The sequence below is a fragment of the Zootoca vivipara genome, chromosome 12 (assembly GCF_965207765.1).
Source record: "Zootoca vivipara chromosome 12, rZooViv2.hap1.1, whole genome shotgun sequence".
In the NCBI taxonomy this organism is placed as follows: domain Eukaryota; kingdom Metazoa; phylum Chordata; class Lepidosauria; order Squamata; family Lacertidae; genus Zootoca; species Zootoca vivipara.
The window spans coordinates 16,933,264-16,947,822 of NC_142595.1; the positions used below are offsets into that span (position 1 = coordinate 16,933,264).

The 14,559-nt window shown below is 47.6% G+C and overlaps 1 protein-coding gene across 1 annotated transcript in view; it reads left to right on the forward strand.

The window, feature by feature from the left end:
- LASP1 (LIM and SH3 protein 1) overlaps positions 1–14,559 on the forward strand; it is a 55,034-nt gene that overhangs the window by 35,399 nt on the left and 5,076 nt on the right. The window contains exons 4-6 of the mRNA XM_035134739.3: positions 5,684–5,791; positions 12,056–12,221; positions 13,273–13,376. Coding sequence (XP_034990630.1) covers positions 5,684–5,791; positions 12,056–12,221; positions 13,273–13,376 — 378 coding nt within the window. The remainder of the gene's footprint in view (positions 1–5,683; positions 5,792–12,055; positions 12,222–13,272; positions 13,377–14,559) is intronic.

Here is a 14,559-nt window from a genome sequence, read left to right on the forward strand (position 1 = left end):
AGCCGACTGGAGTTAATTTAAGAACTGCTCTGGGGCAAGGCGACTGTAGTCATGGCTTGGTTAAACTTCCATAGCTCTTCAACTGGTGTGACTAACTGGGCGGAAAATGCATACTTTTTGATCTGGTGAATAGAATCGCTTCTTTACTGAGACTGGTTGATGACTGCTAGTCCTCTCTTCTTCTGGCTGCCCCATTGTGTTCCTGCTTTCTTGTTGTCTTCCACCCTCACAGTCCTTTTTAGCAACTCATAATAGACCAGCATTGAGCAGGACATGGGAAAAAGCTAACCAGTTTGCCTGACTCACTCATGTCTGGCCCTCTGTAAGCATCAGAACTGAGTTGATTCCAGCTGAGTGCCCATAAAAGGACAGAAAAAACTGAAAGCCTGCCTTGTCTGAGCACTTCCTCTGCATGTAGCACTCTGTTGCTTCACTCTCTGGTGTGCAAAAGAAATGTCTTCCTTTGCGCACAGTCTGCAAAACTTCAGCAGGGATCACACTTCTATGTTGAATTCTCAATTATAATTGATACAGTAGCCCTTTTACAAGGCACATTTTAATCCTTTCTCTAATTCTCACAACTCTGGGAGATTTGATTTCTGATTTTACAGATAGTCAGGAACTCATTGTATTATTTGCCTTACGTCAGTGAGTTTGTGCCTGAGCTGCAATTTGATAACAGAGGTGCAAGGTCGAAATAAGGGGAAATTCTTTGCTTCCATCCCCGGCCCTTCATGGTGAAAATAGATGTTTGGAATAAAACAGTGGGATGGAATTCTTAAGCAATACCTACCAATACATTCACTAAGCGGCAGAAGCGTTTGGTGGGCTGGCTGGCTACCAAGCCAGTTCAAACCACTTTGCAGTCCTCCTTCCTCCTCATTTTCAGATATATCACTACAGTGTATCACAGTGTATCGCTGGTGATACATCATGATGTTGAAAAGCAGATATTACCCAGCCCTAGCAGGTGAGACTCAGGTCACCTTGCAGAAGAGAAGTTGGCAATTGTTTTACATCATACTGGAATGTTGAATTGTTATGCCTAGATAACTGTCTTCTGTGTTAACCCAGGTGAGGTTGAGCCCAAGTGGCAGCGGGAAGTCTTCTGATGTTTGGAAATAGTTATCTTGGTAACTTTGGACTAACACGGGTCAGTGTAGCAGTAAGCAACCCTGTAAGTTTTTCCCCAAAAAAGCTCAGCCGCAGGCAGAATTCGAAGGAGCCAAATTTCAGAATTCTACAGAGCGGCTGGCTACTGCATCACTGCATAACTGATCATGGTAACTGATGTTCGCACTGTGCAAATATACTTGTAAGGCAGCATGCTCTACATGTATTCGTTCCTTCTGTGTATTGTCAAAACTTTGCATACTGTACCAACCTAAGGCATCATATTTTCATTTTGCCTACACCACATTGCCTATACCACATAGCCTACCTTTGGGACCAATGCGGCAGCCATCACCTGCAGAATTTCTAACACTTGGTACAATTGCAAACAAACAAGTGTTTTTTTTAGACTTCTTGCACTGGCAAATAGTTCTCCTGAAGCAGCTCTTACATTGCTACTAGGCCATGCATGACTTGGCACACCCCTGAGAATGATCCCTCATGGCTTGCTAAAATTGAAGTCATTTATGTCTCTGTCCCTGTTAACCCCACACTAGTCTTCCAAAGCAACTACCGTGTTTCCCCTTTTTTAAGACACCGTCTTATAACTTTTTTTCCTCAAAAAAACACACGGTGTCTTATTTTCAGGGGATGTCTTTTATTATTATTATTACTGTTTTTATTACAGTACCTTACAGCTGTTCTGGGCTTTGTATATCTACAAAAGAACTTAAACTTAGCTTGGTAATATATGGGAAGCCAGAGCAGGTGGAGAGCATGCAACACTGTCCAGAACAGGGGTCAGCAAACTTTTAATGTGGGGGGCCGGTTCACTGTCCCGCAGAACTTTTGGCAGGCTAGACCGTGCACGCGCGCACACACACATACACATACGCCCATGCCTTCCTTCCCTCCCCACGTTCAGATGGAGCAGGCTGGGCTGGGGAGGGAGCACCCCGTCGGCCCTGGGTCTCGGCTTGTGCTGAGGGGCCGCAGCCACCCTGCCAGGAAGGGCCCCTACCCCGGGGTGTCCATGACCATGCTGCTAAAGTGCCACCGCCAAGCAGCACAGAGGAGTCCTCCTCCTCCCTCCTCGCAGGCTCTCTGCTTCCGTGGCTCTGCTGGGCTCTCCGAGCACTCTGTGCTGCAGCAGCCGCCAGTTCTGGGCTGCGGGGTGGCAGGCCTCCTCAGCCGGGCCAGGCAGAGGCCCGGCCGCTGGCTCGGGTGCTCCGCCCGGTGCTGCTGCACACTCCGCGCTGCAGCAGCTGCCAGTTCTGGGCTGCGGGGAGAGCAGGCTGGGCGTGCGCGCGCAACCTGCAGGAATCAATGCGCTCCCATCTGCGGCGCATGCAAATGGCCCGGGAGGGCTGCCTCCGCCACCTCCGCTGCCAGGTCAGGTCCCCGCTGTAGCTGCAGGCTTCCCGCGGGGGCTGCCTGCGAAGCGCCGCACCGAGGCTCCCCGGGAGAAGGCGCGCGGGGAGCGCATTCTGGCCCCGGTGATGTCAGGCGCGCGGCAGTCCCCTGAACCAAAGCGCAGCTCGGGGGACTGGCGGCAGCAGCGGGGCTTCCTCAGGGAAAGCAGGCAGGCGACAACAGCCCTGGAGCCGAAGCTCAGCGGGCGCTGCTTGCCGCCTGCCAGCCTGCCTTCCCCGCCACTCCCCCGAGCCGAAGCGCAGCTTTGGGACTGGTGGCGGCAGCGGGGCTTCCTCGGATCGGCAGCTGGGGGTGGGGCGGCAGGAGGCTGGCGGCGGCGGGGAGGGCCCGATGCGGCCCTCTGGCCGGGTCGGCAGGTCGGCGGGGGGGGCGGAACTCGCTCGGCTTCGTCGCTCTTCCGGACAGCAGCAGCAGCGGGAGGAGTGCGCGCTCGGCCCTGGCACCATGGCACAGCTACTGCAAAAGTGCCGGGCGGAGTGACAAGCCTTGGAGGAGAAATTCCAGAAGCTCACATTTCTGGGCTGTGGGGTGGCAGGCCTCCTCGGCAGGGTTGGCAGGCATGTCTTATTTTCGGGGTATGTCTTATACTTCGCAAATGCTTAAAATTGCTGCCCTGGCTTACTTTTTGACTACGTATTAAAAAAGGGGAAACACGGTACTCTCTTCCGAACTTAAAAATGGAAAGCGTAATGCTTGTGGTCAACAAAAGAGGTTTAAAGACTGTCTCAAGGCAAATCTTTAAAAATGTAGTATAAACACTGACAATTGGGAAACACTGGCCTGCGAGCGCTCCAGTTGGAGAACAGCCTTTACCAAAGGTGTCATGGGCTTTGAAGAAACTCGAACTCAGGACGCAAGGGAGAAACGTGCTAAGAGGAAGGCACTCTTGGCAAATCCACACCGTGATCAATCCATACCACCTGGAAACCAATGTCCCCACTGTGGAAGGACGTGTGGATCCAGAATTAGCCTCCACAGTCACTTATGGACCCATTGTTAAAACCGTGTTTATGGAAGACAATCTTACTCGGCTACGAGTGATCGCCAAAGAAGAAGAACCCCACACTACTCTTCTGTATGGCATGCTCTATTTATTTGAAGTTTCTCAACCATTTCAGATCTAGGAAGCTGCTTGCAGCTGTGGCTGTCTCTCCACAGCATATGAGAACAAGGCTCCCTCTCTTCTTTTCCATTCTGGCTCCCCTTGGGACTGCCAGTGAAGCTGTTCGCATCCACCAAGCAGATGATTTTTGTCCTTGCTTGGAGGACAGAGTTGAGTTATTGGGTAAAGAATTATATTGTAAGTTGGTGTAAGAGTATCTTTATTTTTGAGTTTCACAGAAAGTTTCATCAGGCAGAAGCATTCAAGAAAATCAAACTTAGAGGATGGACAAAATTGAGCCCATAAAATTCATTCTAATTATTTTGTAACTCTTGTCTGTTGTGAGGCCAACATGGCAGCCATTGCGGCACATGCATATATAACATTATGTCCAGGTTAAGAAATCTTTTAAGTGAGAGAGTCTTAAAACTTCATTATCTCACATATATGTGGAGCTGTCCAACTGTAGCCATTATTCAGGCTTATGTTAAGACAATTATTTGATCAGTTAGTGGGTGGAAATGGGGAGGAATTGTATTTAAAATATATCACTTGGGCCAGTCAGCTGCTTTGAAACAAAAATTTTGTTTTTGCTGGGGGGGGGGGTTGTATCCAGTTTGCCTCCACTATGGAACTTGTTGCCACAGGAGGCGACAATGGCCACCAGCTTGGATGGTTTTAAAAGAAGATGGGACCAATTCATTGAGGAGAGGGCTATTAATGGTCACTAGCCACAATGGCTATGCTCTGCCACCACAGTTGAGGCTGCAATGTTTCTGAATACCAGTTGAATACCAGTTGCTGGAAACCACAGGAGGAGAGAATGCTCTTGTGCTCAAATCCTTCTTGTTGGTTTCACTCAGGCATCTGATTGGCCACTGTAAGAGCAGGATGCTGGTCTAGATGAGCCATTGGCCTGATCCAGCAGGCTCTTCTTACATGCCTATGGTTTCCCCATAAAACCTGTTTCATGATCATATGGTTCAGATTGAAACCTCCCAGCAATCTTTGATCAGCATTTGTGAGTTGCTAATGTTTTCAGAAGTGTTCTGTGTGAGCCCAGGGTATCAACAACTATTATTTCAAGCAAACCTAAAGAGGAGAAAACCTTCCAGATGTCTCCATACTGGAATTGATCTGAGCCTCTGCACTCTTGTTGGGTAGCTTGAGATTAGAGTTCATGAAATGATTTTTTTTAGGGAGGTTTAAACCACCAAGAACCTTGCTGGATAAAATACTGTCTGCATTTGCCTTTGCATGTCTCTTTTTAGATAGCTGAAGCACATATTAGACAGTATTTTGGGGCCTGATGTCCTGATAGCTGTAAATCTCCATCAATCTTGATGGCATTGGAAGATGATGCAGAACACCATTGTACCAGATGTCTGTATTGGAGACTCACAAGATAGTTGAACTGTGATGTTGACATATTCAAGAAGCATAGAACAATATTTGTTGTGCTCATATTGCCAAATCATTTGGAGGTGGGTGGTATATGCATATCCACTTAATGACCTGAGCCTATAGGTATGTTTAGACAGGAGGCGGGGCAGTAGTCTACAAATCCCAATGCCTTGCTGGACAGCCTATTCTTTCCTTCCTTTGTCCACATTGAGCGTCTCAGTTCTTTAAAGAGTGAAGATGGGGAATTATTCCCACAGTTCTGTTGTGGTTCTGAGGTGCTCAGTGCACCTTGAGAGCAGTGCAGCTGTAGTGACAGTCATCCTTCCCTCTTCACATCCAAGCTTCCCTTCTGTTGTACTGCCTTTAGGAAGTTTTCTGAACGCCAAAAAATGCACTGTGAGATGGATTAACTCCATCCTTCCTCCTGAGGTTGGATGACTCTATGCTGTACTTTCTGAGACAAAACCCTGCAAGGTCTTGCAACCCTGAGTTTTGGTTGACTGTTAGGTTTTCTTGCCATGGAGGATTGTGTCCCACTTGCTGCCCCTGCAAGTCAGGGATTGTACCTTTTAAAGAAATTGCTGACAGTAGGAGAGTAATACAATTATGCTTCCTCATTCACATACACAGGTCCGCTACAAGGAGGAGTTCGAAAAGAATAAAGGGAAGGGCTTCAGTGTGGTGGCTGACACCCCGGAATTGCAGCGAATCAAGAAGACCCAGGATCAGATCAGTAACGTAAGCCACCCTGCATATTCTATTTTCTGTCTGCATATTTTATACTGTTCAGCTTTGGTTTTCCCCTTGGCAGGTACTACTACAGCGCAGTTTTGGCTTTCAAAATCCCTGCTGCAAACTCCCGAATTCTATAGTTGTTTTGAAGCTGGGCAGTGTTGTAGAAATTTTCTCGCAGCCTTAGCCTTACTTGTTCTGCACAGCACAGAAAACAATACAGTTAGAGGTATTACCAAAAGTTTCAAATGCTGACATCGAGTTTGTGTTACACAGAAGTGTCTTCTTTCTCTCTCTCTCTTTTTATTGCAAATAGTATAAAAATACTTGAGCTTTATCATTTTGGAATATAATATAAAAACAGGAACTATATACACTATTTCAGCAATATTTTTTAAGACCATTCAGCATCTTAATTTATATTCTAGAAATTTATATTCTAGAAATTCTAGATTGTACCTATTTCTCAGAACTCGATAAAAGAAGACCACTTTATGCAAAAAGTCTTAATTGTTAACAGCATGTGTTGGTTTTTCCTAAGGAAAAATAAAATACCCACACTGGTGATCGCTCACTACATTGAATTTTTCTTTGAAACAAAGGAATAGGAAGTGGGTGGGTTTAAGCAGGAACTGTGGAGTCAGGTTACTAAATGTCCAGTGTTGCTGAAGGACTGGGTTACATAACTGTTTCCTCCCACATACAACTTAGTAAACAATTTCACCAAGGCATAGAAAGAAAATATATGGGAAGAAATATAAACTAATGTTTGGATCTTGACTATTTTCTTTTCCTGCAGGCAGAGTAGAATTTGAACTTGTAGTATACAAATGATAGGAATCTTGGAGGCAGTCAGTTCTACCCATAGAAGAAATGAAGTACTTTTTCTGAGTCAGGTACCATTCTCTGAATAGCCCTAATGTCTCCCAGACCTCTTTCCCTTACCTTTGCCTGTAAATTATTTACCAGCCTCCAGGGGATTTTTTTGGTCAGGAGGGCTTGAAATGCCCCCCCCCTTGAGGCTGAACCTTGCTGAACCAACAGCATAGCCTGGAACATTTTTACCGTTTGAGCTCTCACTTCTCCTCCCCTGTGCTATGAGTGATTTGCAAAATGAGGAAACGGTAGCAGAACTTGACCTGCTTCTCAGAAAAACACCGTCCATGAGACCTTGAACTAAACATCTTGTGACTGTTCCACAACAGAATATAGTAATCAACCATATGTAGCTGAAGAATCAGACTACAGGGATCCATGAATCCAAATTCACCCATAAGCAAACTGAGTAGCTGTGGCTTAACCCTGCTGTATTGTGTCTCTAGCCAATGCAGGGGTGCCATCTCGCGCTCAGGGTTGTGGGTACCAGCCACTGCAACGCAGCCGCCTGCTGGCTTTTCTCATTGACTTTGTGGGTGCCTGGCCCCCACAGTTATATTATTGTGGGTTCCCAGGCACCCGCGGCTCCCTGGAGTTGGCTCCTATAAGCCAATGCAGGCACATTTCTCCCTCCCACTCTGAGACTCCCTGCATATTGTCATATTTGGCTGTTTTCCCTCTTGACCTCTGTTCCACCCCCAGCTGCACACCGAGGGCTCCAGCAGCCCAGGCACTGGAGGATTTGAACCAGCTGCTAGCTTTCTTCCGTTACATATTTCTTCCATGTGTGTTGGAAGGACATGGGCCCAGCTTTCCCAGCACCTGCTCTTGCTTGAAGCTGTGATGGAATGGGACAGAGACAGCCTGACACTGCCTTGTAGGGAGCCAGTGGGCAGAGGTGACCAGTTTGATTTCCTCTTTCAGGAAAACAGCAAAAATAGTCTTATCTTCTTCCAAGGATAATTTATATAATTTTTAGTACATGCTGTGGTCTACAACTCCCACCACACAACAGTTTTGAGGTTGGTGGGAGATGGTGACCCTAACTACACAGAGCTTCCAAAAATGTTCCAATTTCTGAAGGCACCAATTAATAATGTGACCAGGCAGCTGTGACTTTTATACAGTCAAACCTTGCTTGTCGAACACAATCCGTTCTGGAAGCCCGTTTGGCTTCTGAAATGTTCAACAACGGAGGTGCGGCTTCTGATTGGCTGCAGGAGCTTCCTGCACTCAAGCGGAAGCTGCATTGGACGTTTGGCTTCCAAAATACATTCAAAAACCGGAACATTTACTTCCAGGTTTTTGGTGTTTGGGATCTGAGGTTTGACTGTAGTAGTTACTTATTATTCTCAAAGCCCAGTAAGAGGTTTTATTTCCATTTTACTAAGTGGGTAATGGTGGACAAATCATGCAATTTTCTGAGGGCCACCCAGTAATTATTTTAAGATGGGAGTTGAACCCATGTTCCCCAATACCAAGCTGTGAGCACCTTTTTTCACACTGATTTGGGTGGGTGAGACTGCACTAGGTGACTAGACCAATGGGAGCAGGGTCCTCCTTACAAGGAATTTACATACTGTAGGGGTGGAGGTCTGACGATCAAAATGACATAAAGTAAGCAAGGAGAATGTGAAATATCAAGACTTCCATGGTTAAAATTAGTGTGTGGTGATTTCTTAGTGTCTTCTGTTTAATCCTAGCTGCAAAATACTTTTTTTGCGGTCTGTTGACTAATCTGGCCTTAATAATTTGCTTTGGCCATCTGGCGTGAACTGGCGCTCTGGGGGTTAATTCGGGGGGGGGGCCTGCAGGATGAGTTTAATCCCACAGGAATTCCCTTCCCAGGCCCTCTGCTCCACAGTCTCTTTTGCAAGACACATTTTGAGCTTTTAAGTACAGTAATTGCCCTTTTCTGCTTTTTTCCTCTTCGTTTGCAGACTCAGTTCTGTCCCCTATTGGCTGCAAACCTCCCAGGTTTGCAATTGGATGTGTGTCTTGGGAAAGGGCTTGTCTGATGCTTATAGCAAAACCCAGTTTGGTGCACACTCCTTAGAGAAACCCGTGGAAGCAACAAAACCACATGTGGGACTGTCTCTGTAGATTCCAGCTTTTTTGCATGGTTCGCATGATCCTTAAGAGAGCCAGATACCTTGGAAAGGCTTTTTCCATCCTGTTAGGTGGATTTTTTGGTGTGTTTTTTTAAAGGAGGCAGTGGGCCACTGCCATATAAAGAGAAGTTAAAGTATGGCTGTGTATATTCCTATAAGGGCAGCAAAGATAATCTTTAATAAGATGTGAGTGGTGCCTGGCTAACACCTCTGAACCCCAAAAGGTGTGGAAAGAGGATGGAATGAGGTTTTGATCATTATGCTCCCTAATCAAGCAGAGGATGCTCATCCAAATAAAGGCTTAGATCTATCCCTGCACAAAATGTGCCCTTATTCCACCTGCTTTACTCTTATTGCTTCAGGTACCGTGTTGCTATGGAGGAAGATGAGCATATAATGGTGGAAGAATACCTAGGGCTGTTGGCTGAGTTGTGACCACAGATATCTTTTCCTTGATCACATGTAGGGAATTTGCAGCCAGACTTTGCCCTTGCTAAACACAAGTGGAAATAGAGGACTGTTACCAATAGCAACCTTTCTTTGGCAGTGCAGGGTTTTCCAAACGTTTATGGTAGCTAGCTTCCTGTACGGCCGTGGACATGCTGTAGACTGTAATGAGCATATCTTTAAACATACACAGAGAACCATACCCTCATCAATGAGTATTGTGTTTTATGCAGGGCTGCCCGAGGTTGTGTTGGCGTTCGCTGTAGCAGGCCTTGCCAGCAGAGCAGAGATGGGGGACCTCCAGTACACGGGCCATTTCCCTCCGACCATGCCCACATGTCAATCAGTTGACATCACTGAGTGATCATGCTGGGTGCTGCTTCAGCAACATATTTCCTGAAGGGAAATATCCTCTCCCCCCCCCCGCCCCCGCCAGTCAGCATTGACACATGTGTAGCCCCACCCACCTGTCAAAGTTTGCTTGCGGGTTGGGGGAGAGGGAGCGAAGTTGTCCACCAGTCCACAAAAGTTCCCTATGCCTGAAGTAGAGGGTTGGGAGAGGGGTGCTTTGACTTTTAAAGATCTATTGAAAACTGTGTTGTTCAGACAGGCCTTTGAAACATTAGTTTCTTCTCCCCAACCAGTTGTTTTTTAATGCTTTATCAGTGTTACTGTAATTTTGTATGCTGTATACCACCTTGCTGCATTTTATAAATATTTAAATAAAAACACTCGCAAGTGGACTCCCTGCCTTGCGAGGGCGTCTGCCCAGGTAGAAAACTCAAGTTCCTCACTGGTTTAGGGCCCAACCTTTCTCACTTTAGAAATTGGGGGCTGACCTTAATTATTGAACGGTTGTGATTTTATGTTGGACAGAGTGCCTCAGATTTTGAGCGGGCAACATGTGCTCTGGTGTTGCCCATTGCTTTGTCGGTAGGCTCTGGCAGGCTTGCCTGGTGGGTGGTGGTGGTAGCCGTGCTGCAGGTTACACTAGATGGCTGGGTTTACTGTATTGGCCCGCATATAAGCCGCACCCTTAAAATTCATGGCTTATTTGCGGGTGCGGCCACCAAGCCGGTGCCGACACTAGGCGCCCCACTCCCCAAGTTGGTGCCAGCCGCTCCTGTTCAGGGCGGTAATGCCAGGAGGCAGGCGCAGTGTGCACTCGGAGGCGGGCACCGGCTTGGCGAGCTGGGTGCCCACCTCCTAGCTGCTTGGCAGTTGGGGGGGGGGAGCAGCTCGTCTGCCTCCCAGCTGCTTGGCCTGCGCACGCTCCCCTCCCCTGCCAACCAACTGGGAGGCAGGCACCGCTTCCTCCCACTACCAAGCAGCTAGGCCAGCTGCTTTCAGCAGCATGGTAAAAAGTTGCAAATATAAGCTGCACTTTAACTTTTCAGGGTCCGAAATTGGAACAAAAGTGCGGCTTATATTCAGGCCAATATGGTACCTATTTTAATATCCCACAATGCCCTAGACTCTAGGGGTGAGGAACTTCCAACCCTTTAAGCTGTCAGACATGGTCCACAAAGCCATTTTTAAAAATGCCCATCTGCCACCAGCTGACGTCACTCAATCCAGATGATATCATTGTGGGGGAGGGGGACGACACAGGATTTGATTCTGAATTCACTGTGTGCACAAGTTCCTTTGCTGGGAACAGTAATGCACAGCTAAAGCATCAAGATTTAACTTCAGTTTATAAGCTGATGAGCAGGGGTTAAAGATTGCTCAGCATTTTGGCTGTGTGCCACTATTCCCCTGCTGTACCCAAAGCTCATGACGGAGCTGCTTGAAAGCCCTTTGTAGATGGCCCTGCGTTGCTCTTTAAATGTCTAAAAACCAGAGGCTTAAAGAGCAGTGCCGGGCTGTTTGCAAAAGACCTTTCAAGCAGCCCAATGCCGCATTTTGAAGTCATGACTGTCGGGGCTTCAAAGTACAGCGTTGCCTGATGTCACTATGACATCAGGTGGATGTCAGGAGGGCAGTGAGGAGATAAAGATCTGACCCACCAGCCAAAAATGGGTCCCCAGACCTGCCGTAAAGTGACACTACATTGGGGAAAATGTAAATGGTGGATAGACCCTATAGTGCTGTTTTGAAGTGCTAAACCTGTAAAATTAAATGGAGGGGCAGGTGTGGGCAGCAGGCCCTTGAAGTTGCCCAAGGATGCTCACTGTTGACGCTGGCCCTGCATCTTCAGGTAGCAGGTGTTTAATGTCTGTACATCAAAAGCAGCTAAGATGCAGGAGCAAGTAACCAAGAGTAGTGATGCTTTGGTATTCCTGATTGTAGAATTTCTGTCTTGCATCTACTGAATAAAAAGGCAGCCGAAATGTCCGGAGGGAGAGTCTAGTACTGAGCTTGGCAGTATGTGCCAAAGCCATTCCTTTGCTCATACTCTCCAGCCACAGGAGAAGGGGGAGGTAACAGTTCACAGTACGTGAAATGCTAGTTGTCCACTGCCACCTTCTGGTTTATATGCAGTGCTGCAGTGACTTATCAGATGGGGAAAGAGGTTGAAGGGGGCGTTTCTGAGGAGTGAATGATAGGACTATATTACTGAGCCTTCCACCCTTGGGATTATCAGTTCATTCACTTGCAGCTGCCAGTTTACCATTCACAACCTCTGAGTTTTATCTGGAATACTAGAGAGAGAGAGGGCTGAAAGCAGTGGAGACTGGGGGGGGGGGGGAGGAAAGCCTTGCATTGTAAGAACTTTATTGACCAGGCAGAAATGCATCTTCTGATTGGGGAATATATTAAACAACATGAAAACTTTCACCCTATGTATGTTATTGGTGCTGCTCTAATATATATTCTTCCCCTTCCTCTGCAGATAAAGTACCATGAAGAGTTTGAGAAGAGCAGGATGGGCGCACCTGGTGGAGAGGGAGGCGAATCAGAACGCCAAAACTCCCAGGAGGGCGCCAACTACAGGAGGCCAGTGGAGCAGCAGCCACCACCACACCAGCAACCTCATCATGTCCAACCAAGTACCCCTGGTAATAAGTTGTGCTGGAGAAAAGGGGTGGGGAGAATACCAGCAATCCACCCTACATACTTGAATGAATGGGTCTTCCTGTGGCATTTAGCAAACCCACCACCCCAATAAAGGGAGGGAAATCCAACAGTTTGGCTCTGTTCACTGTGTGATGATAAGGTAGTGCCTTTGTAAGGACCTATTAGAATGATTGAATTGCTTTTCTGATCAGGAAAAATCCATGGCAGTTAAAGAGATGGAGGGTGGAGCTTATGCTGAAGGTAGAGTCAAAGTAGACTGAAAGATAAGGCAGACATTACCGGAAAGAGAATATCCCAAGTCCTAGCTGACAGAGTAATTGAGGGCTGAGAGTCTGAAATGAAAGAAACCACTTTAGACTACTAGGTCTGTCAGTATTGTGTGAGAGTTCTGGGTTTGGTGTATCTGCTGATGTGTGGTAAAGTATTAGGAGAAACCATGAATTCAAGAGACTACGAAAGAACGTGGAAGTGCTGAAAGTAACGAATTGCAAGTGAAAATTGTCTGGACTCCTTTCCTTTATTGAATTTATAGTTAGGCTATTTTATGAGCTGTTAGAATTTAGTATTTGTTAAAATTCATTCAAGGTTTGTTAGAGAATAACTTGATTGAATTTGATAGCTACCTGAACATTAGCAGCAAAATACTGAGTTCCGTGTTCCACAGGTAAACTAAAAAAGGGGCAACCTTGTGTGCTTGCAAAGAAAAAAACAGTGATTTCTGCAACAAGGAGATGCCAAATTGCAGTCACTTCCAAACAAGGTGCAGAAAGTTCTTGTGTGAAAAGGAATCCAACTAGTTGAGCCTTTTCCATCAAAGCTAGTAAAGGCCTAGGAGGGAAGGTGGGGTGGAGCTCTTATCCTGTACTAGATTTATGTCTGCATAGTGGCTGTCAAATATTTCTACCTTAACATTTATTCATTGCAGATTTACTCACCTGCAAAAATTCTGCATTGTTTCCTAAGGCCTTGAGGCAGGTTCTGCAGTTTCAATCTGATCAATAGACAATTAATAGTAATCTTTGTGTCCCACAGTTTACCACCACCAGCCACCAGCACAACCAGCCTCTCAGTCTTACAGCTACAAGGAACCAGCAGCACCTGTCTCAATACAGCGTAACGCCCCATCTGGCGGAGGGGTAAGTGTGATCTAGGAAGAAGGAAAGTAGCCAGTCATCAGCTGACAGTTGTGGGAGGAAGGAAGAAATGAAACTTGGCTTTTTGCAGAAGTCCGCCTACCTGCATAGACATAGACAGACAGACAGACAGACACACACACACGCACAAGGATGCAAAAGGTTTGACAATGTACTCTGAAATACATAGCCTGGCTCTTCCCTGTGAAATGTTCCATCTCTGAGGTTGAGTAGTGGGGAAGGCAGGAAAAAGTGCTTCTGGGCAATCCAAAGAACAATTTGCGCAAGTGTGTATAGCAGATATAATCTGACTGGAAGTGAACAAAGTGCTTTACAGGTTCATTTGTGGGAAACCATGTAAAACATAGGCCAAGAGATGGCAATACAGTGGTGCCTCGCTAGACGAAATTAATTCGTTCCGACAGTCAATTCGTCCAACGAAAAATTCGTCTTGCGAGGCACCGTTTCCCATAGGAACGCATTAAAAGTTAATTAATGTGTTCCTATGGGCTCCAGGGACTGGCGGCAGTGGCGGCGCTTGCTCGCTTGGCTACCTGGAAGGCAGGGAGACAGGCAGCAACAGCCCCGCAGCTCTCCTTGCTGTCTGCGGTGAGGGGAGAGGAACGAACAGGGAGAAAGCAGCCCTTTCCGTTCATTCCTCTCCCCCCACCACCACCGACAGAAAGCAGAGATCCCGGGGTTGCCGGATCTGTCGGGCAGCAGGAGGGAAGAACGGAGGGCCATCGGATCCTCCGTTCTTCCCTCCCCCGCCTGACAGATCCGGCCTTTGGCTCTGTCGGGCGGCGGGAGGGAAGAACGGAGGACCATCAGATCCTCCGTTCTTCCCTCCCCCCGCCCGCAGATCCGGCCTTTGGCTCTAGCGGGCAGCGGGAGGGAAGAACGGAGGACCATTGGATCCTCCGTTCTTCCCTTCCCCCCCCCCCCGCCTGCAGATCCGCTGGTGCGGGGGTATTTTGCAGGCTGCCTTCCCCAAGCCAAGGGGAAGGCAGCCAGCGAAAACGTCTCCGCATCGGCACGCTTCGGCTCCGGGTGACGGGGCCGAAGCGCGCCGATGTGGGGGTGTTTTGCCGCCCCCCTGCAAAAGCAGACTTGCTAGCCACCATTCCAACGGCGCCTAGCAAGCCCCTGTCGGGCGGGGGGGGAGCGCAGGATCCTCCGCTCCCCC